The sequence below is a fragment of the Sus scrofa genome, chromosome 9 (assembly GCF_000003025.6).
Source record: "Sus scrofa isolate TJ Tabasco breed Duroc chromosome 9, Sscrofa11.1, whole genome shotgun sequence".
Classification (NCBI taxonomy): Eukaryota; Metazoa; Chordata; class Mammalia; order Artiodactyla; family Suidae; genus Sus; species Sus scrofa.
This window is the reverse complement of record NC_010451.4, coordinates 66,175,253-66,202,799: the sequence shown is the minus strand read 5'-3', so window position 1 is coordinate 66,202,799 and position 27,547 is coordinate 66,175,253. Positions and strand designations below refer to the sequence as shown.

General features: G+C 57.2%; 1 protein-coding gene across 4 annotated transcripts; it reads right to left on the bottom strand.

Annotated features, from left to right (window-relative positions):
- CDK18 (cyclin dependent kinase 18) lies at window positions 1-27,261 on the bottom strand. Of its 4 annotated transcripts, XM_021063281.1 has the most exons (17): window positions 26,962-27,036; window positions 13,211-13,357; window positions 9,471-9,624; window positions 9,149-9,288; window positions 8,428-8,553; window positions 7,581-7,637; window positions 6,424-6,538; window positions 6,139-6,233; window positions 5,912-5,974; window positions 5,396-5,519; window positions 5,168-5,288; window positions 4,205-4,302; window positions 3,855-3,960; window positions 3,685-3,727; window positions 2,955-3,045; window positions 2,528-2,605; window positions 153-1,589 (listed from the first exon to the last, which is right to left on the bottom strand). In XM_021063281.1, the coding sequence occupies exons 3-17, from the start codon at window positions 9,595-9,597 to the stop codon at window positions 1,555-1,557; spliced, it is 1,419 nt and encodes a 472-aa protein (XP_020918940.1). In that variant the 5' UTR covers window positions 9,598-9,624; window positions 13,211-13,357; window positions 26,962-27,036; the 3' UTR covers window positions 153-1,554. The 4 variants fall into 4 exon arrangements, 2 of the variants coding, with proteins under 2 accessions (XP_020918940.1, XP_020918939.1); XR_002335787.1 differs by lacking the exon at window positions 13,211-13,357 and having other exon boundaries at window positions 1-1,589; window positions 3,685-3,759; window positions 26,962-27,042; XM_021063280.1 differs by lacking the exon at window positions 13,211-13,357 and having other exon boundaries at window positions 26,962-27,261.

Genomic DNA, 27,547 nt, shown 5'->3' with positions numbered 1-27,547 from the left:
CAAACTCTCTCTCCACTTTATACATATACGTATAAATATATACAAGCCAGCCCCACCTGCACTCGGTAGGCCTGGAGAGGGCCTTCAGGACTCCATCTTTGGCATTGACCTGTCAACATCAGCTTTTCTGCATGAGATTGCTCACTCCTTTCTGTACAGCATGAATTAAATATATTATCTGTCTTTGTGCTGAGTCACTGGACATTCACAGTACAGTGGGGGAGGGGCGAAGGGACTTGTGGGGAAGCCAAGACCCTCCAGGGCTGCTCCTTAGGCTGAGGGGGTTGGGCGGGAGGACAGTCCTGTCCTTGCCATCCAAGATTCCGCCACGACCTTGGGGAATAAAACAGGCATGCTCCATAAGGGCGGTGGGTGTGCCTTCTTTGGGGGCCACGGTCCCTCAGGCTCCTGGTCCCCAGGGGTGAGGATCTCAGGATCAAAGCGTGTCCTGTCCTGAGCCACCTTCCTGTACATCAGACTGTGGCGCTGACCCTCCCTCTCGTGACCACCCTCGAGGGAGGCTGGGGGCACCGGGAGACTAGTGCCTGGATAGGGTGGACCAAGGACAGGGTTGTGGGGGCTGGGAAGGAGGGGGTGAGGGAGGCTGTGCCAGCCCCAGGGAGCTGAGGCCGGCCTCGCGTCAGCGTCAGGGTGACCCTGCATATCTGGGCACTGTCCTCGGAACCCTGGCCCAGGGCGGCTTATCGGCACTCGGGGGTGATAAGCTGGAGCTGCTCTCGGGAAAGGGTGGATAGGCAGGAGCTCGGATCAGGGCTCCAAGGGCAGTGTGTGCTCTCCACCTGCAGGTTTAAGGCAACCCCATTCAGACCGGGGAGACGGGCGGGGCCCCGCGGAGCCGGCAGGCGTGCAGCTGGCGGGACCAGGCCACCTCAGGACTCAACTGGGCATCCAGCAGCAGAAGGGGCCTCTGGCGAGGAGTGGGGGGTGTTGAGAGGAGGAGGTAGGGCCACCCTTCCCTCTGTTGATCTGTGGACACCCACCCCCTTAGGTGGGGGGCAGGGCTTTGGTACACACGTTGGCACCCAGAATTGCAGGATCCCAGACAAGGTGCCATGTCGCCTCCCGCTCTCAGAGGGGGCAAGGGGAATCACGTGTGGGCTCTAAGGAGCCCTGAAAGGGACCTGACCCAGCTGAGGTGGGCAAGTCCCAGGGTGGGGTGGGGACATGGTGGTGCCCACATCCAAGGCACAGCACCCAGCCCGGCCTCTCGATTCTCTTGTCTGTGCGTGTCCACACTGGTGCCCGAGCACTTCAGGGTGGAAAGTGTCTGAGGTCACTCCCTGTCCCCTCACCTCCACCTGGGGAGCCAGCTCATGCCCAGCCCCAGGGCAGGTGATGGAGGGGTTGGCATCCAGGCCAAGGCCACTGGGGAGACATGTGGGAAGCAGGGAGAGGAAACAGCCGTGGCCAGCAGGGCTGCCGAGAAGTCTTCTGGGCCGGCCATTAGCCCTCATTCCTCAGTCCTCTGAGGCCACCCGGGCCCCATCTTGCCGCAGCTGTGCTCAGTGTGACCTCTCGTTTTCCGGGCAGGGCTCAGAAGATGCTCTGTCTCCGGTTCTTCCCTCGCCCTGGAGAAGGGAGAAGTTGTTGGGACCACAGGGAGAAGGCTGGGCTTTCTGCCTGAGATCAGGAAGGACAGACATCCTCCAGAGCTACTGTGACAGAGCCAGCAAGAGCATGTTCTCAGGAGCTGGTCAGTCTGGGTTCAAATCGCATCTCTGCTGCTTACTAGCTACATGCAACTGCAACTAAGCCTCCCAGAGCCTCGGTTTCATTGACTGGGAAATGGGGAGTGCTAACTAACAGGGCCACTTTCAAGGAGGGTTTTAGGGTTAAGTGAGATAAGGGACCAAAAGCACTGGTCACATCTGAGGCCATTGGCAAGTCTAAAGACAAAGCCCAGTTCTCCCCAGAGGGAGGCTGGAGGGCTCAGAATCCTGGGAGTTTCCTTCGTGGCGCAGCAGTTAACGAACCCGACTAGGATCCATGAGGATGCAGGTTCGATCCCTGGCCTCGCTCAATGGGTTAAGGATCTGGCGTTGCCGTGAGCTGTGGTGTAGGTTGCAGATACAGCTCGGATCCTACGTTTCTGTGGCTGTGGTGTAGCCAGCAGCTGTAGTTCCAATTGAACCCCTAGCCTGGGAACTTACATATGCCTCAAGTGCAGCCTTAAAAAGCAAAAAAAAAAAAAAAAGAATCAGCAGAGAGAATGAACCAGAGAAAGCTCGCACCTTAGCCAGGGCCACTGTCAGACGCAGCGTTCTGTCTCGGGTGGGGGTTGAGGAGGGAGATGCTGGAGGAGGAAGTCTGGGCAGGAGATAAGGAAACCAGCCCCTTCCCCGCTCCCCACGGGCCCCCGGAAGGCAGGCCAAAGTCGGGGAGGCCACGCTGATTCCCATGGCAGGAGGGGGCTGCTGGGCTCTATTTCTGTTCCTCGCGAGCAGGGAGCTGCCTGCCCTGCTCTCCTCTAACAAGGGGAGGAGGTGGGGGAGGCACAAGCCCCTACCTGGCTGCTGAAAGGCCAGGCCCCGGTAGCCTGGATCCTTCTGGAGCTGGATCTCCTTCAGGGAGAAGATGGAGGCAGCTGGCGGGAGAGAGAAGGGAGGCACGGAGACAGCTGAGCGGAGCTGGCCCTGCTTCTGCAACCTGCGGGCCCCCATGCTGACTGCGCATGCGCGCGGAGCTGGGCGCACCCACTTCAGTTAGGACTGGCCCAGCAGCACCCAGCTGGGACTTAGGGGCAAGCACCTGGGGTCCTCAGGGTCTGATGCCTTCGTTACAAACGAGAACGTAAGGAGCGGAAGCCAGGCTGCTCAGCTAGACCCAGAGCCTTGGCCTCTTTGTTCCAGCTCCTCCGCCCACACCGGCTGCCCCCTTTCCTTAGTTCTGGGGTGGCCCTGCCCCCCTTCCCCCAACCTTCCCTGCACACTCACTGTCTTCGAGCTGGTGCACACGCTCCCCCAGGGACCGGAAGTAGGGGTGCCTCAGGGCCGCCTCTGCTGACACACGACTCTTGGATTCATACTGAAAGGCAGAGGGTGGGCTGTTGGGCCCTGGCTGGGGGACAGCAGGACCCCTCCGGGCAATGCCATTTCTATGCTAAGCAGAGGAAACACCGGAGGGCCTGAGCTGACAGCCCAAGGCAGTCTCATTGGTCAGGGTCCCTGGGCTCCAGCCACCAGGAAACAAAAACACAAATGGGACTTTCAGAGCATGACTGCCTCTTGGGACAGAAATACAGATGCTGCAGCATCCAAGATCATCACATGAATACTAGTAATATTAACAAGTAATACTAACAACTATTCTTTATTGTGTGCTTCTTCAAGACAGCCTCCATTCTAAGCCTGTTCCATAACCTCAATGTATCCTCACAACCATCTCATAAAATGTGAATAATTAATTCCACCTTGCAGTTGAGGTAACTTGCCCACAGCTACACAGCTGCGGTTTGAACTGGGGTTTGAGTTTGGAGCGCCCCCACTCTGAAGCCTGAGGAAGTCAGCATTCGTCTTGGGCTCAGGGGTCGGGGGTGGGGGGTGGAGGGTTCAGGCTTAAGGGCCTGTGAGCACATGGGTGCGGCTGGGACGGAGGGCTGGGTGGAGTCTTGGGGCTTCAGCTCTCTGCCTGCCTGGCCCTGGCCCTGGCCGGAAGCACACTCACCAGGAGGAGGCTGGTCAGGAGGTTGATGCCCTCAGTGTCCAACCTGCAGGAGGAAGGAGCAGGCACAGGCCTGACCTGGGGGGCAGGGTGGAGGCAGGTGGGGCTTGCGACCACCTCCGGGAGGGACAGCCAGGACCACCAGCAGGAGAGGGTGTGGGAGGAAGGGCTACCTGGGAGCATGGCTGATGAGCGGCTGGGGGAGGTACCGGGGGAAGTTGTAGGCTCGGAACTCGGTCAGGGCCATCACCCCAGGCCACGTGTCTTCGGTAGGGGTCCCTGGAGAGATGAGAAGGCGCGGGGAGGGGTGAGAGGCCAGGGCCAAGGGCGACTTGGGGGGTGCAAGGTAGGAGGTCAGGCGGGGGCTGAGAACAGCTGAGGCCACAAGAGTCCCCGCCCCATGGAGATCCACCCCCCTGGAGACTGGGTGGGAGCTGCTCTTCCCGTTGGCAACATGCGCCTGAGCTGGACAGAGTTCTGGCGCCCCCTCGTGGTGAGAGGGAGGGAGCGGCAGGAGACTGACCGAGGAGCCGGAAGATGAGGTGCAGCTCCTCCTTGACCGTGGAGCCGGGGAAGAGAGGCCTCCCTGTGGCCATCTCGTAGTGGATGCAGCCCACACCCCTGCAGGGAGCAAGGGACAGGGGCGGCGTCAGGCTGGGCCTCTGGCGCTACCACGATGCCCTGCCATGGTGGCTCGAATGGCTCATGGCACTGGGGTGAGTGGCCCAGGGCTGGAGAAGTTCCTAGCATAGCACAGCCCCCGACTCCAGCCTTCCTCTGCGGGCTTCTCTGGGCTCTAGGATGCTTTGCCCTCTCCCCTTTCACTCTGTAGGGTTTGGACCTGCACAGCCAGCACCCATGTGGTAGGTCTTCAAAGCTGGGTTGTCTCAACCTTTTTCCACTGTGTACCCCACTGAAAGAGAGAAATCCACTAATCCATTCTCCAAGGATACCCCAGGCATAGACACAGCGGCCATTCATTGGAAACCTGTGTTTTAGCTTTAAAATTGGGCTGGCTTTTCATCCTACACCGAATCAGGTGTGTGTTAATTTTAACAGAAAAATAATAAATCCCTTCTAGATTTTGAGGAGAACTGATGCTTGGGGAAGAGTCACCATATTTACTGTGGGGGACTCCTGTATCCTCTGGTAACCCCCAGGTACCCCTGTGGGAAAATTTCAGAAGCACAGCCTTGGAAGGTCTATTTAAAGCCCAAGAAACCCCAGTGTAGCTCAGACTTAATTCCTTAACCAGTTCAGCAGGATGCCACATGGCTTTTGGTTCTGTTTGGTTTTGGGAGGTGTCCACAGCATACAGAAATTCCGGGGACTGAACCCACGCCACAGGAGGGACAATGCCAGATCCCACCAAGGAACTCTGCCACAAAGTTTTGAATTCAAAGGACTCTCGGGGCAGCAAAAGCAAGTTTGGGGGTAGGGACTTGCTAACCCTAACCCTAACCTGGGTCCCATGGCCCTCACTTACCACATATCGATGGGGGTGGAGTACTCTGTGGACCCCAGCAGCACGTCGGGGGGCCTGTACCACAGGGTCACCACCTCATTGGAGTAGGTCTTCGTGGGCACTGACTTAGCCCGGGCCAGTCCTACAGACAGACCCATCACTCAACCTCTCCCCACAGCATCCACATCCTGCGGAGATCATGTCAAGGGCCCCTGCTCCCAGCCCAGCCCTGTGGGCTCTGGCTCTCACCAAAGTCAGCCAGCTTCAGCTCCCCTTTCTCATTGATGAGCAGGTTCTGGGGTTTCAGGTCGCGGTGCAGGATCTTGCGGCGGTGGCAGTAGGCAAGACCCCGGAGCAGCTGGAACATGAAAATCTGGGGGAGCGCAAAGAAAGGGAGCAGTGGAAGGTGGGAGCGTATCCCGTGGGGGACCCTGTGCCTCTGCCTCACGGCTGGGATGGGGATGAGGACTGGGTGGAAGTGAAGGACATGGGGAGCTACCTGCTTCTCCTGCCCATCCTGGATCCCATCCACCCCAAGGAATCCGATCCAGAGGGGAGGGTGCCAGGTATGCGGAGGAGGCAGGAGGGGGAGAGAGGGAGGGAGCGGCGGGAGACTCATTCACCCCTCTGAGCTTCCCAGAAGCCTCTCTTCATCCTGGCAGGTACCTCTTGCTCCCATTCGACAGATAGGGAAACTGATGCTCAGGGTTAGAGACAGGGCTGCAGTGCAGTGGGGAGGAGACTCCATGACACGGAAGCTCTTACCTTGACGTTGTGCATGCTCATGAGGTTTCCACAGTGGTCCAGGTACTGCTTCAGGTCACTGTCCTGAAACACAGGGCCTGACTCAGCCCCGCCCTGACCGGACCCTTGGCCACAAGCCCTCCCGTGGGGAGGGCCCGAGCCCAGGAGTGGGACAGGTCCCTGGCTCTGAGCTGCCCCTGAGGCCCGGCCCCCCTCCCCCTCTACCCCTGACCCCCACCCCAACTCACCAGGTACTCAAACACCAGGGTGAGCGAGCGCTCCGTGTGGATGAGGTCATGCAAGGTCACGATATTGGCATGTTTCAGGTTCCTCAGGAGAGACACTATGGGGAGACAGGCTCGCCTGGGTCCCTGAGGCCCTGTGGGCCCCTCATACCCACTCTTCCTAGGATCAGCCCCAGGAGTCCCCATCCCAGCAATGACCCCCTGGTCCCCAGGCTGGCCGCCAGGGCTCAGGCCAGCGAACCCCTCCACCCAGGAGCCCCGAGACTGCAGGACCCTAGGATGCTGTACCCTCCCGGATGGCAGTGCAGGGCGCCCCCTCCTCGTGCTCCAGCCGGATCTCCTTCAGTGCCACGAGGTTCTCTGTCAGTTTGCTGCGCCCTTTGAAGACTGTGGCATAGGTTCCCTGCGAATGAGAACCCCAGCAGGCCAGCCCCCCTCAGGCCCCGCTCTCCTCTGTCCCGTGCCAGCCCCTTTCTGCCTCTTCTTGGGCTGTGACATTGGCAGGTCTCTGGGGGAGCGTGTGCACCAGCTCGAAGACAGTGAGTGTGCAGGGAAGGATGAGGGAAGGGGGGCAGGGCCACCCCAGAACTAAGGAAAGGGGGCAGCCAGTGTGGGCGGAGGAGCTGGAACAAAGAGGCCAAGGCCCTGGGTCTAGCTGAGCAGCCTGGCTTCCCCTCCTGCCCCCCTCCCTTCACTGAAATTCTGTGTTTCCTCCAAAGCCCACTCCTCTGGGAAACTGTCCCTAACCCCTCCGCCGTCAGAAGGAACTGTCCTTCCTCTAAGCCCCCAGCAGGTGAGGTGCCCATCAATTATTCTGTTATAACAGCAGTATTGCCCTTCCGAATATTATGTTGATGTGTATGTGTTAAGTCTCCTCCGGGCTCCTGAAGGGAAGGGCCCAAGTCCTCCTGCTCTGTGTAAACCATCGCCCACCCCCAGCCTGGAACACAAAGGCTGACGCAGCGCTAAAGGAAATAGCTAATAGCTCTGCAGCACAATAGCTTATGAGAGTGACCCAATCCGCCCTCACAGCCCCCTGTGAGGTAGAAGCCTGACAACCTCCACTGGACGGAGGTAGAAACCAAGGCCCAGAGGGAGCTCACAGCTCACCCCAGGCCACAGAGCTGGTAAATGGTGGAGCTGGGGTTTGATCCCAGGCAAGAAATACTTGCAGAGGAAATCAAACAAACAAACAAACCGAAAACGAGCTTCTGCCCCAGAGCCCATCAGCCATCAGCCACTCTGCCCTCAGGCCCTCCTCCAGGACCTGGCTCACCTTAACCCCTGCCAGGGGTGGGGCCAGACAGCACGGCCAAGATCGTGCATGGCAGGATCTGCGGGGCATCGGGCCCTGTGAGCACAGAGCTGGGGGAGCTGGGGGGGACCACCTTCCTCCTTCTAGCCATCCTGCCTGGCGGGCGGGAGAATGGAACCCAGCCTCTTACCTCCCCCAGTTTGTCCAGTTTCACGTATGTTTCCAGTTTCCCAAAGCCGATGTCTGACTGAGAGGGAGAGAGGTAGGGTCCCGTGAGCTGGAAGGCCCCAGCCGCCCCGCATACAGTACACCTCCCGCCCCCAGCCTTCAGGTGGGAAGGGGAGGAGACCCCCATGCGGGAGAGGGAACAATCAGGGCTAGCAGGGTGAGGGCAGCCCCAAATCCTTCCTCCCCACCTCTTCCCTCATCCCTGGGCTAAAGGAAAGAGCCCTTGGAAGAGTGAGTTTCTCCATCTCGTGGCAGTGGGATTGCGGCACGGTTTTATCACCTGTCTGTCTCCATCCTGCTCAGACTACTAGCCTCTCGAGGGCAGGAACTGCGTCTTCTTCTCCACTGCACTTGAGGTCCACTTCAGAACCCACCTCCCTGTAGCCTCTCTCATCAGAACACCTCCTCTAGCTCAGTAATACCCAACCCTGCACAATATGGATTTCTGGGCCAGAGTCTGATTCCGTAGGTATCTAGAGTGGGGACCAGAATCTGTGCTTTGTAAGATGCACTCAAGGAAATTGGATAGGGAGCCAAGACCTGGAAACACATGCCAGCTGGATGACTGATCTCACCTGCGTAAAGACCCTGCCACCAGAGGGGGTGTGGAGCTCGGCTCCAGCCCGGATGGGACCCAACTGGAGAATGGAGGTTGACCAAGGAGGACCAGCTATTGGAATCCTCTACGGCCAGCAGGTGGCGCCAGAGGAACAGAAACCACCCTGAAAACGACTAGTGACCGCAGCTGGAACACGCAAAACCAGGACTGCTGTGCCACCCTGGTGACCTCTAACCCTCTCAGGACTCACCAGGGAGGCGCGACGGGACATTCGGCTGGGCCGTTTGAGGAGGTCTGGGCTCTCCAGCTGTAGCTTCTGCAGGAATTCCTGGGGCAGGCGGATGTCCATGGGCAGAGAGAGCCTCTTACTGATGTCCTGCAGTGGACACAATGAGACACAGGTGCCAGTGTTTGCTCCAGGGTAGCTAGGGTGGTGGGACCCTCGCCTCTCACCCTGGGCCTGGCTTTCCCCGTGAGCAACCCCAGCAGGACTGAAACATGGGCTGTGATGCTTCAGATGTGCTCAGAGACACACGTGAACCCTCAGGGGTTGCTGTGTGACCTTAAGAGGTCCCCTTCCCTCTCTGGGCCTCAGAATCACCATCTGTCGAACGAGATTCCTATAGGCACTATGATTCTATAAGCATATTTTTCATACACTTGGGCACATGTATATGGGTCATAAGAACAACAGTCCAATTGTCTCGCCCTTGGAATAGTCCAATTGTCTAGCCCCAGGAATGTTCTGAGCACCTGGCATAGAACAGACTTAATCTTCTTAATGAGCCATTTTAACACAAGGAGACCATGGTAGATAGAGGTTGAGTGACTTGCTCAAGATCACAGAGTTAATCAGTAGCGGAGCCGGGATTTGAACCCATGAGGTCTGGCTCCAAGGCAACCACCCTCCCGGGTGCCCATGTGTGGATATGTCCTGCCAAGTCCACAGGGTAGAGCCCAGAGCCCCTCACCTCCATGGAGAAGCGGCGCTGGTTCTGCCGCCGGAACTGCATGCCAGGGGACGGCTGCCCGGGGTCGTCCCCACTGTCTGTCGGGGAGAAGGTGCTGGACTCTGGCTGGGGGTCTCTGCCAAGGGGATCGAGCTGCAGGTCTGAGAGGGAAAGGCATCAGCTCCCCTCCGGGCCTCTCTGCCCTGGGGTGCAGGGGGGAGGGGGATATACTCTCCCACCAAGGCCAGCGTTGATGGGCCACAGTGAGTCAGGGAGGACAGGGAGGGGCCGGGGGGATTGCAGGGCGGGGGGAGGGGCTGGGGAAGGACCGCAGACCCCTCACCCTCATGGTGCCGCCGGTTGTGGAGCTGGTTGAACTGCTCCGTGAACTCGGCCAAGGACTCCTCGATGGTCTCGGTGCGGGGCACTGACAGGGAGAAGCGGCGCTTGAAGTTCTTCATCTTGTTCATGATCAGCAGGGACCAGGCAGCCGGGTCCTGAGACAGGAGGTGGGAGAAGACCCGGTGAAGGGAGTTCCCGTCGTGGCTCAGGGGTGAACAATCTGACTAGGAATCATGAGGTTGCGAGTTCAATCCCTGGCTTTGCTCCGTAGGTTAAGGATCTGGTGTTGCCGTGAGCTGTGGTGTAGGTCACAGACGCGGCTCGGATCCAGTATTGCTGTGGCTGTGGTGTACACCAAGGACTATAGGTCTGATTAGATCTCTAGCCTGGGAACCTCCATATGCCGCGAGTGCAGCCCTAAAAAAGACAAAAAAAAAAAGAAGAAGAGCCCTTGAGAACACGGCAAGGCGATCCAATCAACACCAAATGGGAATTCTGGGTCTCAGGCTCCATCTTCCTCTCAAGTTCTGTCAAGGGGACCAGGGTTGCATCTTCAGCAAAGTTCAAGCTCCCTCGGGGGAGTTCCTACCCCTCTTCCTCCCTGTGCACCTCATCCCCCAGGACTCCTGCCCCTGGGAGATATTCACAATGCGTATCCAGCAGCCACAGCAAAGCACGGCTCACCTCCCAGGGCGAGGCGGTAACCTTTTAGCTGCGGGAGGTCTAGAGAGTTCTGGAAGGAGGCTAGGTAGCAGGAAGGACACCAGAACCGGGTGGGCCTTTAGGCTAAAGGATCTTTAGCAACTTACATGGAAGAGGCTGAATGTGTCAGCAGCCACTAAGCCTTAGTGATTTGACACTCAAGCTGAATATCAGCTCAGCCCACACCCTTGCAGCATGGTCTGGTCCAAACCCCGTTTCAGCCTGATGGGGATATTTGGGGGCCCTCTCTGGCTTGTCCTGGGTCCCCAGGAGCCAGGACAAGAGAGGAAAGGGATGAGGGAGATGATTCGTGCATCTGAACTGGCCCAGCCCCATCTTTGCAGTTGAAACATGGGTGGTCAGGAGGAGCTGAATGTCTCAGGGGAAAGACAGAAGTTTACAGGAAAGAGTCAGGGCCCCCGGGAGGGGAGGTGGAGTGCGGCCGGTCCCTCCCACGCCAGAGCCGGGAGCAGACAGGGTGCCCACTGCAGAGGACGGACAGGCGAGTGGGGTGGGCTGCTCTGCTCATCCCAGGGCCCCTTCCCCACCCAGGAGGGGTTCCCTCCCTGCTGCTCCTCAGCCCTCTTGCCCTCTGAGAGAGGGGAGACCCCGCTGAGGCTTGTGCAACTACTTCTTCCCATAGACCCTTCCTTCTCTGTTCTGTCCTGAAACCCACTACGGGGCTGTCACACCCCCCTTCCCTCCTCCTCTCCCCTCCCCTTCATGGTTTCATAAGCTCCCAGTGTGGCCACCCCCTCCTTCTTCTCTGCCTACTTCTCCCTCAGCTCTGCCTACTTCTCCCTTGCCAGGATCAAGACGCCCCCCAAGGCCCCCAGCTACACCTGCCATGAAGCCATCAGGGCTAGCCCTGGGATGAGAGGGGGCCAGCTGGCCCCCTCTCCCAGTTTTTACCCAGGCACCCAGCACAGCCCATTCCGAGAGGATGCTCTCAGCACAGTCACTGGCCAGTACCCAGTTGCCAAGGCAACCAGCCCCCTCCTGAATCCTCCTGGTTTAAGGGATTATGGGTCAGTAACATGTTTAGTTTGCTTAATGATCACATCCTTCCATCCTCAGCCAGCCTGGAAAGGGTCCTTGGCCTGGGCCTGCAGGCTCTTGGCTGCCCCCAAATGCAGCTAAGGGATGACCCTCTGACTTTCCTGAGCCCAGAGACTGTGTATGGCCAGGCCCTCCTTCCTTGGGCTAGCATCTCTCAGAGTAGTCAGACCAGCCCATCTCTGCCAGTGGGCCCTGGAGTTTCTCACAGTTCAGGTCAATACGATGTGCCAGGCACTGGGGTTTGTGGTGAGTAAAGCCAGGTCCCTTTTCTCAAAGAACTCAGGGCTGAGGCCACCTCAGATGAGAAAGTAGCTAAGGGCTCCTCTTCTTCCAGCTCCTTTCAAAGCCCACCACCCCGGGGCTTTTCCGCTTCTCCATCTTCAAACTCACTCTTGCCAGCCAACCTCAGCCACCCCTTTTGGCTCTGGTGTGGTGTCCTGGGCCTGCCGTCTGGAGGCTCCTCATGGACAGGAACCCCCCACCACCACCACCCCCGCCCCAAGGACCATCACACACCTCATTCTTGTGTGCAGCCAGCCGGGGGGGTGAAAGAGACCCCCCCAACAATGGGGGTTTTAGGATGGTGGTGGCATATGGGTTCCAGTGACAAGAAGACCTTGCTGCCTGTTGACTCACATTTCCCACAAGACACAGAGTGGAGATGGCCCCACTGCACAAATCAACTGTTTATAAGTTAGCCGAACATCAGCACCGGCATGGAGAAAAAATTCCGATTCCTGGGTCTCATCCTCAGATTCTGCAACTAAGGTTCTAAAAATGCATCTCTCTCCTTTTTTTCTTTTTTTTTTAAAATCTTTTGAGGGCCGCATCCATGGCATATGGAGGTTCCCAGGCTAAGGCTCTCATTGGAGCTACAACTGCCAGCCTACGCCACAGCCACAGCAACACCAGATATGAGCCGCGTCTGCCACCTACACCGCAGCTCATGGCAAGGCTGGATCCTTAACCCACTGAGTGAGGCCAGGGATGGAACCCACAACCTCATGGTTCCTAGTCAGATTTGTTTCTGCTGCGCCAGGACGAGAACTCCCTGAAAAATGCATCTTTAAAATGCATCCTCCTTGGAGTTCCTGTCGTGGCTCGGTGGTTAACGAACCCGACTAGCATCCACGAGGATGCGGCTTCAATCCTTGATCTCACTCAGTAGGTTAAGGATCTGGCGTTGCCATGAGCTATGGTGTAGGTGGCAGACGCGGCTTGGATCCTGAGTTGCTGTGGTGTAGGCCGGCAGCTGTAGCTCTGATTCGACCCCCAGCCTGGGAACCTCCATATGTCACAGGTGCGGCCCTAAAAAGACAAAAAGACAAAATAAATACATAACAATAAAATGCATCCCCCTTTGCTGTACAGTGGAAACTGCAAGAACACGGTCAATCAACTATACCATAATAAAAAATAAAATAAAATAAAATAAAATAAAATGCCTCCCCAATGATCTGAACATTGGAGCCATGGTTGGGGAGCAGCTGAGGTCCAGGTAAGGGATGGGTTTCCAGACTGTGCTCACATGCCAACTTGGGGAATTCTCGGAGCTGGGGAGGCACAGGAAGGTGGAGGGAATGCTGAGTGGAGCAGGAGACACACACACACACACACACACACACACACTCCACCCAGAAGGGGAGAAAATGCCTGCTCTGCACAAACGGACGCCCCAGGCTCAATCATAGTCATCCTAAGCGGGGTTGGGGGACGGGGCACTGGGATTCCTGAGGTCTGCGCTCTGCCAAGAGGGGCCCAGTCACGCCCTCTTCTAAAAACAGGGCTCCCCATAAAGCTGCCGTACAGTCTAGGATTTATGGCACGGCGCGTTGGGTTTGTGGCTCAGGAATCCACCAGTAGCTGCCATAAATCTCACGCCCTTGCACGTAGGGGAGGGGGAGGGGAGCACAGCAAAAGCCTTCTGGGACAGGGGTCCCCAATTTCTACCAGACAAAGGAGAACCAGCCTGAATCGCACCTGCTTCCTCAGGGTTCAGTTGGGAGCGAGGGGCCACCAGGAGGACCAGGAAGCATGGGGAGGGTGAAACTGGGGGCGGCGGACTGGAGCAGGAATGCGGGGGCCCCTGCCACGCAGACGATGGGGACCAGCTGTTCTCCACCCAGCCTGAGAAGACACCAAGAGGAAGTGGCTGTCACTGTTGCAGGAGCGATGGAGGTCAGATGCAGGGATGGACTTCCTGATGGTGGCAGGGGAGCAGGCGGCAGGGGTGGTGACCATGCAGAGTGGACGTCTCTCTCCGAAGGGGACAATCGGGGCATTGAACCCAACAGGGTCTGGGTGTGACAGGGCAGACTGGGCAGTGAATGGTCTGTTGTTCCCTAGCTCAGGACACAAGATGCCTCTGTCACTTCTTTCTTGGGAGAGTCAGCTCCTCAGATTTGGGGGTCAAGGGGGCAGGGAGATAGGAAAAAGGCCTGTTACCTTCGTGCCGTTTGCCCCTCACCCCCATCTGGGGACAGAAGGACTCAGTGTGACCCAGTCTGAGGCCAGCCCAGGGCTCAGCACAGTGTGGCCTTTGTCCCCAGGGCCGGGGAGCCATCTGGGGCTGTCCCCGTGCAGTTGGTGCCAGGGGAAGAGGGAGATGCTGGCCTGGCCGGGTTGGGGGGGGCAGTGCTAAAGGAGCAGTTCCCCTTGGGACTGTGGCGGGGGGGCAGGCAGACCCGCACCGAACCTTCCCTCCTGCCCAGACAAGTCCATAAAGTTCTCACCTACCTGCCATCACTTCCTCCTGGGCACAGACCAGCCACCCCAGCACTTCTTGCTGGTGCCAGAGAAGCAGGTGGACAGGAGGAAGGAGGAGCCAGGCCAGGAGGAAACTGACACTTGCCCAGAGGCCACTGTGCACCCTCGAGAAAGGGCTGGATTCCGGGAGCATTAGCAGGAGAGGGCGCTTACAGAGCCACTATTCTAGTCCCTGCTGGCCTGCTGAGGACCATGTGGCTCCCGGAGGGGAACTGACTTGCTCAAAATCGTGCAGCAATTTCCTGGCGGGTGCCAAGTGCGCAAACTCCGTGACCACATCGCTCCTTTCTTCTCCTAACTGGAACTCCCCCCACTCGGCCCCTCCCTGCAGCCCAGGCTCTAAGTGCCATTTTCTCCCCTCCAGGTCTCCTCCACCCCCACCCTGAATTAAAGCCAGACAACCCCAGGTTCCAATCCTGCTGCTGCCACTAGCAGGCTGATGACAGCAATGAAGTGACACCATCGCTCACAGCTTTGCCTCCAGTCTTTCACTCAGCAATTATTTGTTGGAGTTCCCACTGTGGCACAAGGGGATTGGCAGTGTCTCTGAGGTGAGGCAGTGTTGTGATGCAGGTTCAACCCCCGGCCCGGTACAGTGGGTTAAGGACCCAGCATGGCCGCAGCTACGGCATAGGTCACAAAACCAACAACAATTATTTGTTGAACAGTTATGTGGCAGGCTCTGTTGTTGACCTTGAAAATACACTTGTGAATAAAACAGACATTAATCCTGCCTTGTGGTAACAACATTCTAATGGGGGTGGGAAGAGGCAACATAGACAATAAGTAAATAAAACATATGCTGTTACCTGGTGACAAGTGCAACAACAAAAAATAAAACAGGGAAGAGGGATTGGGGTGTGAGAGGTGGGGTGCTGAATTTTAAATAGGGTGGTCAGGAAGTCCTCCCTGAGAAGGTGACATCTTCTGGGAAGAATTCGGAGTAGGCACTGGGGAGGGAGCTACTAGCCATGAAGAATCTGGGGGAAGCAGGTGCAAAGGTCCTGGGGCAAGTGAGTTCGGTATGGTCTGGGAACAGCAGTGTGGCTCGAGACGAGAGAGCATGTTGGGGCCCCTCGGGATTTGGGAGGGTTTGAGACAAGTGACTGGATCCCATTTAGGTTATAGGCTCCCTCTGGCTGCAGCAGGGGGCAGCAGGGAGCCCAGTCAGGAGGTGGTGGCTGGGGCCAGTGTCGAGCAGGGGGGTGGGGAGAAGCGGCGGGATTCTGGGTAGATTTGGACAGATGGATTGTACATGGGATGTGAAAAAGGAGTCAAGCACGACTCTGAAGGGTTTGGGCTGGGCAACTGGAAGGGTGGGTGGCCGCTGTGAGGGTGAAGGATGCTGGGAACGGAGGTCTGGGTGGGATGACAAGGGGTGGGTTTGGTGCATATGTTTTATGTCCAGCGGATGTCTGAGTGGGGCTGCTGAGTGACACAAGGAAAACATCCAGAAAATGTTAGCTCTCTTTTCTCCTTTTTTTCCTCTCAACTTCCTGCACAGATGTCAAAATGTACCAGAAAAGAGGCCCATATAAAGCTCATCAAACACATCCCTCCCAGACTTTCTTACAGCCCATACGGCTCTGCGAGAGGTTGGGACAGAGATGAACAGGAAGCAGGGTCAGCCATCGGCAGGCCTGAGCCACCAGATGGAGGGGGAAGGCCAGGCACGAGGGGTCCCCATACTGAGACTAGGAAAGCTCGGCAGGGCCACGTGTGGGGCAGGGGGCCTCAGCCTCCTGGCTGACAGCTCCCATCCACAGGGCAGGACAGGCTGGCCCCACAGGCCCATTCTCCAGGTTGTCCAGAGATGTCCTGCTGCCCCCGGCGCCCAGGGCAACTTCTGCCGGGCCCCCGACCTAACACTGCCCTTAGGCTGGGACGCCTGGGAGACCCAGCCCGGGGGGACCACAGAGGCAGAGAAGGAGATTGGCAGAGCATCCAGGGAAGCTGGCACGCAGCCTCCCCCTCATAGAAGTTTGGCTGCAGACTGGTGTGGAGGTGGGGGCCGGCTTTGCTTCTTACCCTCCAGGCAGCCAGGGTCTGAGACCCCTCAGGGAACAAGAAGCCCTTCTGCCTCCCTTCTGCATAAAGCCCCAGTTCGCCGCCTGTACCTGAGGTCCTTCCTCTCTGGCCCCTTCCTCTCCCGCTCCACTCTCCCTACTCCCCACCATTCCAGCTCCCCTCCGGGCCACACCCCACACTCAGGTCAGGTCCGGGGTCTTCAGTTGCTGCCCAGATCGCTCAGGACTACTAGGTGCCTCTCTGATGGGCGGACTCCGTGAAAGGACAGCATCTTGAGAGACCACAGAGAGGACTTGCCTCATGCCTCCCCTGCCAGGGGCGCTCTGACCTGTGCCCAGGGCTGCTGACAAACAGCAGGCCCCGCTGGCCGGGTCATCAGCACGCAAAGCACCTGCTGCGTTCCAGGCGCACACGTCAGATGCTTTTCCAAGTCCGTCTTTTTGTGTCGCCTTCTTTTCTCTTAGGTCGGAGTCTCTGGGAGCCCAGGGGCCAGGGTATGAAGGATGTGACTTCCAACTGCCCACTTTCGGCAGCCCAGAGAGTCTGACCCTCAGTCCCAAAGGCTGAGCGCCGGCTAGGATCCGTATGACACTCTCTGCTGCCCACTCCCTGCCCCCCACCTCAGCCACGCAGCCACTTTGGACCTTGGGCAGGTTTCCAGAGAACGAGAGGCCACGGCTGACCAAGTCTGCAGACGTCATGAGCTCAGGTTTCAGAGCCACTCCCTCCTCCCAGGAGAACTGTGCCTGCAGGGAGCCGGCAGATACCATCTTGCCTTCATCCTCTGACGGACCCTGCTCTGCAGCTGGAGGCTGTAGTTTCCCCAGCATGCGACAAACCTCAGGGGAAGCCGGTCACCCCGTGACTGCCTGGAGCTGAGAGGCAGAGGCAGAAGCAGAAGCCCTGGAGCCCTGGTCACTCACCTCACTCTAGCCCTGGATGAGAGAGGCTGTCAGCCTGGAGCCCTCTGGGCAGCAAGAACTGAGGGGACAGATAGGCCTGGAGTCACCCTGCCAATGAACAGCTGCCCCGGACAGAGCTGGGGCACAGAGCTCAGCGAAGATTCCCACAGCCTCTGTTTGGAATGCAGGAAGCAGGCGGGAAGGGCTTCCAGGAGCTGGACTAATGTGCAGGCAGCCAGTCAGGAGAGGGAGCGTCTGGGGCTCAGGGTCTCCCCTGCCCTGGACACATGTACCACCAGCCTCCACGGCATCCTACAGGATGCAAACATCCTCCAGGGAGGGCCATGTGCTGTCCAGGTCTGTTCTCCAAAATTCTCTGTGGTTTGGAGTCATGGTAGAAAGCCCAGCTCTCCCACTTACCAGCACTGTGACCTGGAAAGACACCCAGGCCTCAGTTTCCCCGTCTGCTAAATGGGGATAAAACATAACCTCCGATCCAACTGCCACCGGCAGAGAGACCTAACTTTCTCAGTTGCTTTGCGAGGATGTCACTTGCCTACTTAACACCCTTCACTATTGGAGTTCCCGTCGTGGCGCAGCAGAAATGAATCTGACTAGCATCCGTGAGGACGCAGGCTTGATCCCTGGCTTCGCTCAGTGGGTTAAGGATCTGGCGTTGCCATGAGCTATGGTGTAGGTCGCAGATGTGGCTTGGATCCTGCGTTGCTATGGCTACGGTGTAGGCTGGCAGCTGTAGCTCCAATTCAACCCCTAGCCTGGGAACCTCTGTATGCTGCAGGTGCAGCCCTTAAAAAAAAAAAAAAGAAAAGAAAAAAGACAATAAAACTAAACACATTAAAACCCTTCACTATTAACACCACCATCAGGAAAAAGTCCAAACTCCAGTGGCCAGCAAACTAGGCCAGCTTGTGTTTTGACCACTGTCTCCTTCTCAGCCCGCCCTGGAAGGTCCAGCTTTATGGAACGGACTTGGCGTTCTCAGAGTCAACCGTGCGCAGGCCCACATGGACGTTCTCCAGGCCTGAGAGGCCCTTCTTCATTCTTCCCCTGGGTAAAACCGTGTCCAAACTCAACCAGAGTGTCACTTCCCCTGGGAAGCCGCGCGTGGCCACCCCTCCCTCCTCGAGGTAAAATGAGAAGAGCCCGAGCACATCTGGAACTAGATGGTGATGCCCTTCAGAGCAAGAGCACGGACGCAGGCAGCTCAGCTTCCCCAGCACTTCAGACAACAGAAGGAAGCTACCAGGGGCTCAGCCAGTGTTTGTGGACTGAACCAATGCGTGGCTGAATTAGACCACAGTCATTGCACCATAACGACGAGTTGCAGCCTCTTTCCCCTACAGATATTTAAACCTCAGGCCCCCTGAAGACAAAGAGCTTTTGGGACCTTGAGTCCCCAGGCCCCTGTCTGTGGGCAGACCCTTCCTTCCATTCTCCGGAAGACCAGGCACCTGTTTCGAGGTGAACCTTCTCCCTGTCAGGCCAGTTCTGTTCTCAGCAGATGGGACGTGAGCCCATGGCGGCCTGGCCCTGCCCCCTTTCTGGGCACACCAGAGCAAGCCCAGGGGTCCATCTGCCAGCTCGAGACTCTCTGGAGCGTCTTTCCTCCTCGGTTCTCCTGGCTCTGGGTGGCAACTGGAACAGGGGACCTGGGGACCTGTGACAAGGGGAAGCCAGCAACGTGTTCACATCTTCAAGGCTCAAGTCAGGCACAACCTCTTCTTGGACCCTGCTGTGATCTCATGCCCTCTCTAGCCCCACATCAGCCCTGCTGATACTCATGCTGCTCCTTTTTTTGGCTTCCCAAAGCTCAAAGAATGAGGCCACATCTATCATCTTCTGGTATTTTCTTTTTGAGAGCCTCAGCTGAGGCCAGCCTGCAATCTTTGGGGAAGCTCTGGATTTCCAAGTGATAAGATGGGACAAGGTGCCCTTCTGTCAGCTCTGGTCCTGGCCGTGCAGAATGTCCCCATCCAGAGGCGGGAGCAAGGGGCCAGTGCAGGCCAGACCTCCTGTCTCTCACATCTGCTTCCAGACAAGCCCCATCTCACCTCCTAGACAGAAGAGACCCCTTCACTCTCCTTTTAGCGGCGTCCATTAAGGACCCTCAAGAGACCCCCAAGGAAGGTCTCTCACCTACCACTCAGTGTTTTTATTTTAATTAATTAATTAATTAATGTCTTTTTAGGGCCACACTTGTGGCATATGGAAGTTCCCAGACATCGGAGCTGCAGCTGCTGGCCTACACCACAGCCACAGCAACTCAGGATCCGAGCCGCGTGTGCGACCTACACTGCAGGTCACAGCAATGCCGGATCCTTAACCCCCTGAGCAAGGCCAGGGATCAAACCTGCATCCTCAAGGATGCTAGTCAGATTCGTTTCTACTGAGCCACGACGGGAACTCCCAGAGTTTTTAAAACTCCAAAGTCTGGAACCTTATCTTAGGTCTTCCTTCCTAAATCCCAGTAGGAAGAGCTCACAGCTGCTTCCTCTCTGTTTGCTTGAGCAGAGATGCTGCGGTGCACCATGCGCTATACAACCCATAGGAGGAGAAATAAAGAGCAACGAGGTCACCTCCCCTTTAGCTTTCCCTTGTCCAGACTGAAGAACCTGTCATGGGGTCTTTCTTTTTTTCGTCTTTTTGCCTTTTCTAGGGCCGCTCCCACGGCATGTGGAGGGTCCCAGGCTAGGGGTCGAATCGGAGCTGTAGCTGCCGGCCTACACCAGAGCCACAGCAACTCGGGATCTGAGCTCTGTCTGCGACCTACACCACAGCTCACGGCAACACCGGCTCCTTAACCCACTGAGCAAGGCCAGGGACCGAACCCGTGACCTCATGGTTCCTCGTCAGATTCATTAACCACTGTACCACGACAGGGACTCCAGTGGGGTCTTTGTTAACATTTCTCCGTTGACCATCTCTTTTCTTGCCAGGTCCAACTTTAGCAACAGAAGTTCAGGGGCCTTCAAGTGCTGGTGTCCCGGGGGACCGCTCAGTCTTGCAAGCGGGGAGGGCAGGAGGGGTGGCTTTCCCAGCATCCCCATTCCTATTTATACTCCATTCCCAGCCCCCCACTGCCACTGGTCTGGCCCAATGACGCCATGCCCACATTCTGAAGGATCCCCTGGCCAACATTCTCCATCTTTCAGGGCCAGATGGAGAGGAGAATGGCCTCCCTCCAATCAGACTGGGCCCAGGCCTGAACCCTCCCTGTCCCCTGCACCTCTTCATCTCCAAGGTCCCCTCCCGGAAGCCTATGCACATACTGTCACTGTGCAACTTTTTGTGCAGTGCTCGTCTGGGGCACCCGCCATCCAGAGCTCAGGGCAGGTGCTGGTTTCTCGGAGTCCCTCTATCATTTCACAAGGATCCGCTGGGCAACAGGCACTGACCCAGGCTCGCGCCTTGTCTTCCCCTCCCCCAGCCTCCTGCTTCTTCCTCCTTCCCGTGTCTGCTGGACTCAGTTCCTCTACCTGTCTCTGAATGTCGGCACTCCTGAGAGTTCCCTCTTTGGCCCTTTGATCTTCCCCCTCTTCATGCCTCCTGGTGACCTCATGCTCTCCACCAGTGGAAAACACCGGCCACATGCCGGTGACTCCCGGCTCTGGCCCCACCAAGCCCCGAATGTCACATACACACACGCCCAACTGCCTGCTGGTCACCTCATTCTGGATGTCCCCCTAGGGCATGAGATACTAGAACAACGCCCTTGGGCCTAGGACAGTCCCAGAGACAGCAAATAGTTTGTGATGTGGTTTTTGTTTTTTGTTTTTTGTCTTTTTGCTATTTCTTGGGCCGCTCCTGCGGCATATGGAGGTTCCCAGGCTAGGGATCGAATCGGAGCTGTAGCCACCGGCCTACACCAGAGCCACAGCAACACGGGATTCGAGCCGCGTCTGCAACCTACACCACAGCTCACGGCAACGCCGGATCGTTAACCCACTGAGCAAGGGCTGGGACCGAACCCGCAACCTCATGGTTCCTAGTCGGATTCGTTAACCACTGCGCCACAACGGGAACTCTTACGATGTGTTTTATTGTATATATATATATATATATATATTTTCTTCTTCTTCTTCTTTTCGGCCACCCCACAGCATATGGAGCTCCCAGGCCAGGGACCAGATCCGAGTGGCAGCGGCAACCTACATTACGGCTGTGACAACGCGGCATCCTTTTAACCCACTGTGCCAGGCCGGGGATTGAACCTGCATCCTGGCGCTGCAGAGATGCCACTGATCCTGTTGCACCACAGTGGGAACTCCTGGGATATCTTTTTAAAAGAAAAGCGCATTTGTGTGCAACTTGTAAAAGCTGCATGTGTGCTGGACAGACACGTGTCATACGTGTACACTATATAAATACATGTATATACAAAACTGTATATAATCCAAAACCATATAATGCTATATGTATTATATATTAAAATATAAAATATACGTATATACATGTGTGTACGCACATAATGCATGTAATTGAGAAGGGTCTAAGTCAAAACGCTGACAGGAGTCATCTAGCAGAGCGGCAGGATTATGGGTGATTTTAACACCTTCTTTTTGCTTATTTACATCTTCTAATATTTCCATAATGAACATTCATTGCTTATGTTCAAAGAAGAAGCAACGCTTCTTTTTAAATGAAAAGAAAGTATTTTTTTAGACTGAGATTCCAGAGCTGTTTAGTGCAAGCCTTGGGAGAGCTATGATTATCTTAAGCAAGGTCGGCAAACCTTTTCTATAAAAGGCTAGACAGTCAATATTTTAGGCTTTGTGGGCCATGTGGTTTCTGCTGCAATCACACAACTCCATCCTCATAGAAAGTACCCACAGACAAGATGTAAATGATTATATGGCTCTGTTCCAGTACACCTCCACTCATATTCATATTTTATATAATTTTCAAGTGTCACAAAATATTACTTTCAGCTTTTGAATTTTTCCCAACCACTAAAAACTATAAAAATCATTCTTAGCTCATGGGTCAGACTAATCTAGGCTGAGTCTGGCCAAGAGCCACGGTTCACCGAGCCCCACCCGCAGGCACCCAGTGGCTGTGTGGCGTCTGAATCCGGCACCCAGTCCTTTGGGAAGTATCTTGTCTCCTCCTGTCTGACAAGGGGGAGACCTTCTGGGGCTTCCTCGTCCACCTGAGCTGCAGCAGGGACTGGCTGCCCTGGCCTCAGCCGGGAGAAGGCCCTGCACTCCAACGTCCGGGGAGGGGGATCAGAAGCAGGGTCCTTCCTGGGGTCTCAGAGCACAGATCACCTCGTCGGCAGGATTGGCAAAAGCTGGAACCACACACCAGCCATCCTGGCCAGGGCCCTAGAAATCCCCTGGTCTGTGCCCTCATTTTTCAGGGGGAAGAAGGCAGGATTCGGCAAGGAGAGCAACCTGCCCAGGGCCACTCAGTTGATGAGGCAGAGCTGAGGTTAGAACTGAGGGCTTGTGACTTTGAGTGCAGTGCCCTTTCTGTTCTCGCAGGGTTGAAAGGGGCGGCAAGAACCCGGCCAGAGACAGTGTTCCCTGCATTGGGCACCGTTATCAACGAAATCAGCAGCCCTACTGGAGGGCTGCCTCGTGCAGAGAAGGAGCCAGGCAGGTCTGGCCTCAGCCCAGAGGGTGGCACCCAGCCCAGCCATGGCAGGGGGGTGCTGCCAGCTGGGCTCCATGCCAGGAATAGGGAGGGGCCCAAGGGCCCCTTTGCTGGCCTCAGCCTATGCCCTGCGGGCAGAGGGGTCTCTGAGACCCAGCACTGCTAATGTCATGAATATGAGGCCCTCTAGCACAGGACCTACTGTCTACCTGCTTCCAGGCACTACATCCTACCAGGATGTGGGGAAGGACAGCTATGTCCTCTCCTGGGCCTGGCCACCCAGTACGGGTCTCTATTGCCGAGTGGCTGGGGCCAGAGGAGAGAAGCAGCCCTCGTTCCTGAGGAGAGGAGCCTCAGAGGCAGGAAAAGAGAGGCTTCTTTAGGAAAGCAAGGTGCAAGGACAGAAGTGATTCTCAAGCTTTGCTGGAGCTTCCCATAACAGTGATATAATGAAGAGGGCACTCAGGGCAAGGGAGGGCAGAAATGTTTTAAGAAGAGTTTCCTTCCCAGTGGGTGCCTGAGCCTTGGTTTCTACAGGGATCAAGGAGAGGCTAGGGTATTGAGAACTGCCAAAGGGGGCCCACTAACTCTGTCTGCCGCCACCCTCAATAATGACACAGGTAAGGCAAAATGCTAGGAGTATCAGGGACATTATCTCACTGGAATTCTCACAACCATATGAGGCAATGCTATTACTCTCCATTTTCTAAAAGAGGAAACCAACACTTGGGTAAGCAAGTGCCTTCGCCCTAGACAACCACTCATTAAGCAGTGAGGGCAGGATCTGAACTCACCGTGAAGTCTACACACACCCAAGGTGGGCAGGAGACACAGGATCCACACACAGCCGGCCATTCTCGGGTCACCATCCTGTCTACAGCGACCCCTCCATTTCCAGAGAAGACTTTATTCAATGTCAGAAGGGTGGGATGGGAGCGTAGGTGACACCATTACCCAAAGTGCCAAGAAAGAGGTCCCACCACCGTCCCTTCACAAGTTGGAGCCGATATCTCCAAGACCAGGGTGACCTGTCTCACTGGGGTCACCAAGGCTGTCAGGGAACCTCAAGGTTCTTTTCAGTTCAAAGGCAATTCTCACACTCATCTCCTTATCCCCCTCCCTCTGCAGATGGAACTGCGGAGACTCAGGAGCAGATGGCTCTCCTTGGGACAGGAGACACGCCTACGGCTTTTCCCTTTCCCGGTCTGCTGCTGCACTGGCCAGCTCCTGCCAGTCCCCGCCGCCAGCTCTTTCCTGATCCTGGGTCCCAGACCCTCTGCATGAGCTGTCGGGAGTCCAGCCTCAGCGCTGGGCGCCGTGTGTGTACACGCACATACGCCACCGTGGGGACCAAGACAAGCCCTTGGTCTGCTCCCACCCCCTGGAGATGGGAAAGCGCCAACTCAGCAGCTGATGCCAGGAGGGTGAAGGGTCCAGGATGGACAGGGAAAGAGAAATGTGACTTGCTCCCAAAGGAGTGAAGCTAATCAGGTGAGTCTGGATCCAGGCCAGCCACACTCCCTCTTGGACAACGGAGCAGAACAGAGACCGCAATTAATTAAGGACTGGGGGAGGGTCTTCTTACCCCAGCGAAAGGAGACCCTGCCACAGGGCCATTGGGCAGGAGGCTGCTGGTTTTCCTCACTCATCCTGGAAACTGGGATAGAGGGGAGGCTGGAGTCCCATCACACTAACTTCTGGTCCTCTCCTGGCAGGTTCTTATCCAGCCAGGACCCCACCCCACCCCGCCCCCATTCTCTTACACAGAATCCTCCTCTCCAACCTGGAGGAACAGGAAAGATACTGTTTAAGGGTCCAGCCTGATGGGATTAGGAGAGCCCGCCTCTGTCTCTACCCAAAGCCAGGCACAGTGTGATAACTAGGAATTCCTTTCCAAGTTAAAAGTCCAGCTACTGGTTATTTAGCATCTACTGTGTGCCAGGCACTGTGTGTTACTTCGTTGAACTCATATAACAACCAATCATATGATGATCTCCATTTCACAGATGAGGAAACTGAGGCTGGAAGAAGCTCAGGAATTTGCTGGAGTACTTGCTGGAGCTGGATTCCACCAGGGGCCTCGATTGGCCCTCTCCTTTAGTTCCTAAACTCAGACAAAACAAGGTGACCCCAGCAAGTACAGGCATGGTTGGGACAGGGGCCGGGAGGAGCCAGGCCAGGCTCTGCCCTACAGCATGGAGCTGTCTGCCTGGGCGCAGGAAGGCCCAGTCGGCAGAGGACAGTCTGGGTCTGCAGAGAAAACAAATGCAGCTGTAAAGGCAGCTCCATCTCAAGGCCCAAGGGGGAGGCTTCCCAGGCAGGCAGCCCCATCCTATAAGGTCTCAGACCAAGAACCTACTTGTTCCTCAGATCCGGTGCCCTCTCTCCTGTGACCCAAGCCTGGCTCTGCCTGGCACAGGACAAGTGCAAGCCTCCTTACTCAGCCAGCCCTCCTCCCTCCTTCTCCTAGGATCCACATAGAACTCGACAACTTCAGAGTGGGCTGGGATCTCCCTTAAGCGGGGAGAGACTGAGAGCCAGGGGGCCTGAGGTTAGAGGAAGTGGGCTGGATCCCACCTATGTGGATCTGGGGAAAGTTGGCGTCTCCGAGTCTCTGTTTCCACATCATAAAATGGGGATAATACCTACTTTGTAAAGCTGTGTAACACACAGCTTGGCACCCAGTGGATATTCAATAAACAGTAGCCACCAAGGCATTCAGAAGTCAGATGTAATTTACTGACGTCTACTCTGGCTTTGGAAACCCCAAGAGGTTTGGGAAGAATAAGGGCTCCTGGCAAGGCACCTAGCGGGCTGCGAAGTTGCAGGCCTGGGGGGGGGAGGTCAGCCTCACAGGCTCACCAGCTGCTCAGGAGGTGACTGGGGCAGGGTAACCCAAGACAGTAGCTCTGCTGTGGCAAGGTGACCCTCTCTCCAGAACACCTTCAGGATGCTGACCCAAACCCAGGAGCCGGGGTTGCCTGGGGCCCTCCTCGCCTCCCCCGCAACTTTAAGCAAGGTGGGTGTCCCAGCCTTCTGTGGAGGCCAGACAAAAGGTAGGGGGTTTCTGAGGACAAGTCTGTCAGCCAGACATTCCAGGCGCTTCGTCCTTGTCCTCGAGGATTCTGCTCCCTCAGGCCAGCGTCCAGGAATGTGCTGTGTGCCCAGTGGAAAACGCCAAAGGAACATGCCGAATCTCACAGGGTGCTGACACAGGAGGGGCAGGCCGTGGTGTCAGTGAGTCACAGGGCCCAGGCCACAGCTGGGGAACTGCTGAAGGCTGGGCTGGGGGGTGGAGGGTGGGGGTTCTGGGGAGCAGACCCTCCCTCCTCACAGCCCCAACTCTCCCACCCTTGCTGTCGGGATGGGATCAGAGAGAAGAGGAACAAAGCCACCGGTGCCTAGCAGGGTGTCGACCCGCAGCAATGGAAAATCGGTCACTGTCTGAAGGGCCAGATCCCCACCACAAGGCCTGCAGACAGCGCCAGAAACCCCTGTGTGCACAACAGGGAGAGAACCGAGGCCTCCAGCCCACAGCCGACTTCAGATTTCTGATTCCTGATCATCACCAACTCCCCCCACCCGGCCCCCAGAGAGCAGAATTCTCAAGCCACATCTCCAAACAGGCCACTCACTCTTTCCCACTGCTGCATTAACCCTTTCCTGGCTGCTGGGGGATGGCACTGCCCCTTTGGGCTCCCAGGTAGGCAGGGAGAGAAGAGGCACAGGAACCCTCAGAGGCCCCCACTCGGCACCCCCACCCCTAACACACACACACACAGCCAGCCCCCAGCGCTGGAACCTGCAGGGCTTCACCTGTCTTTCCACCTTCACCCTCCAGGACCCTGGCCTTCCCCCCCCCCCCCCCCCGCCCTCAACTTGGCGCTCTGGAAAGTTCACCAGAGCCCAGAAAGCCCCTCGAGGCGGCGATCTGGCTCCACCTTCTCAGGTTCTCTCATTACCGGAGACTCCTGACCCTTGCCCTTCCCAGACGGAAGGACGCTTAGAAAGCTCTTGCTTCCCTGCGGGGTGGAAAAACTTTGCTTCCTAGGAGCCCGGGGGGCCAAAGCGAGTCCCGGTGGAGACTCCCGGCGGAGGAGGTGGGGGAGGTCTGAGAATGCAAAACAGTCCTTCCCTCCTAAACACCTGGAACCCGGGACTGGCCTTGCCAAGGCATCGCCACCCTCCAACACACTTGTCCTCACGCCTCGTGATCTCCGACCTTCCCCCGGCGCCCTGGTATTTCCCTCCAACCTCCCGCCCCAGGGCAAAAGCAGAACTGCGCCTTTAAGAGCCGCTCCGCTTACCTTTGCTCCGTTTCCCCGGCGCCACAGTGCCCCCTCCTCCGACCTCCCCTTCCTCCCCCGGCGCACCGCCCGCCCTGCCGGACCCACACTGCGCTTCGCCCGCGGGACTCACCGCGCGTGTCCTGGGGCCGCGGCGCGCCGGCTCCCGCCCGCGACGGCCGGGCTGCCGCGGGGCTGGGCTCTGTGCCCTGCGCCCTGCTGGGGTCCCTGCCCGGGCTCGGGGCGGCTTCCCCTGCTCCGGAAAGGTGAGCGGCTCCCCAGAGAAGCTGCAACCTGAGCTGGAAGAGGAGGAGGAGGAGGAGGAGGAGGAGGAGGAGGAGGGAGAAGGGGAGGGGAAGGGAGAGGGTGGAGGAAGGTGGGGAAGAGGAGGGAGGGGGGAGGAGGAGGAGGAGGAGGAGGAGGAAGGGAAGAGCCCGGCCCCCGCCAGAGTTTTTCACACGTACAAGTTGACTCCTCCCCGTCCCTCCCGCCCTGCCCACAGCCGCTGCCAATCCCTGGGGCTCCCTCTGCCCGGGTGCCCACCCTTTCTCCCACTCTGGGAACCAGGGTCCAAGTGCCTCTTCCGGTTTCGTTCCTAGGCCTGGCCTGCGGGACTGGCCCTGAGAGCCGTGACTAGGGATGAAGCCCTCCCGACTGGGGCACCCAGGACCCGGGCCAGGGCAGGGGCTGGTCTGCTGTGTCCGTCTCTACGTGTAGCT

What these genes read in the sequence shown, in the direction of transcription:
- CDK18 (XM_021063280.1), bottom strand. Translation starts at nt 9,597, where the DNA reads ATGAACAAGATGAAGAACTTCAAGCGCCGCTTCTCCCTGTCAGTGCCC. An exon ending in AGCGCCGCTTCTCCATGGAG is followed by an intron (nt 8,554 to 9,148) that starts GTGAGGGGCTCT and finishes TGTCCACTGCAG; the next exon opens with GACATCAGTAAGAGGCTCTC. An exon ending in GCTGAAGCTGGCTGACTTTG is followed by an intron (nt 5,289 to 5,395) that starts GTGAGAGCCAGA and finishes GTCTGTCTGTAG; the next exon opens with GACTGGCCCGGGCTAAGTCA.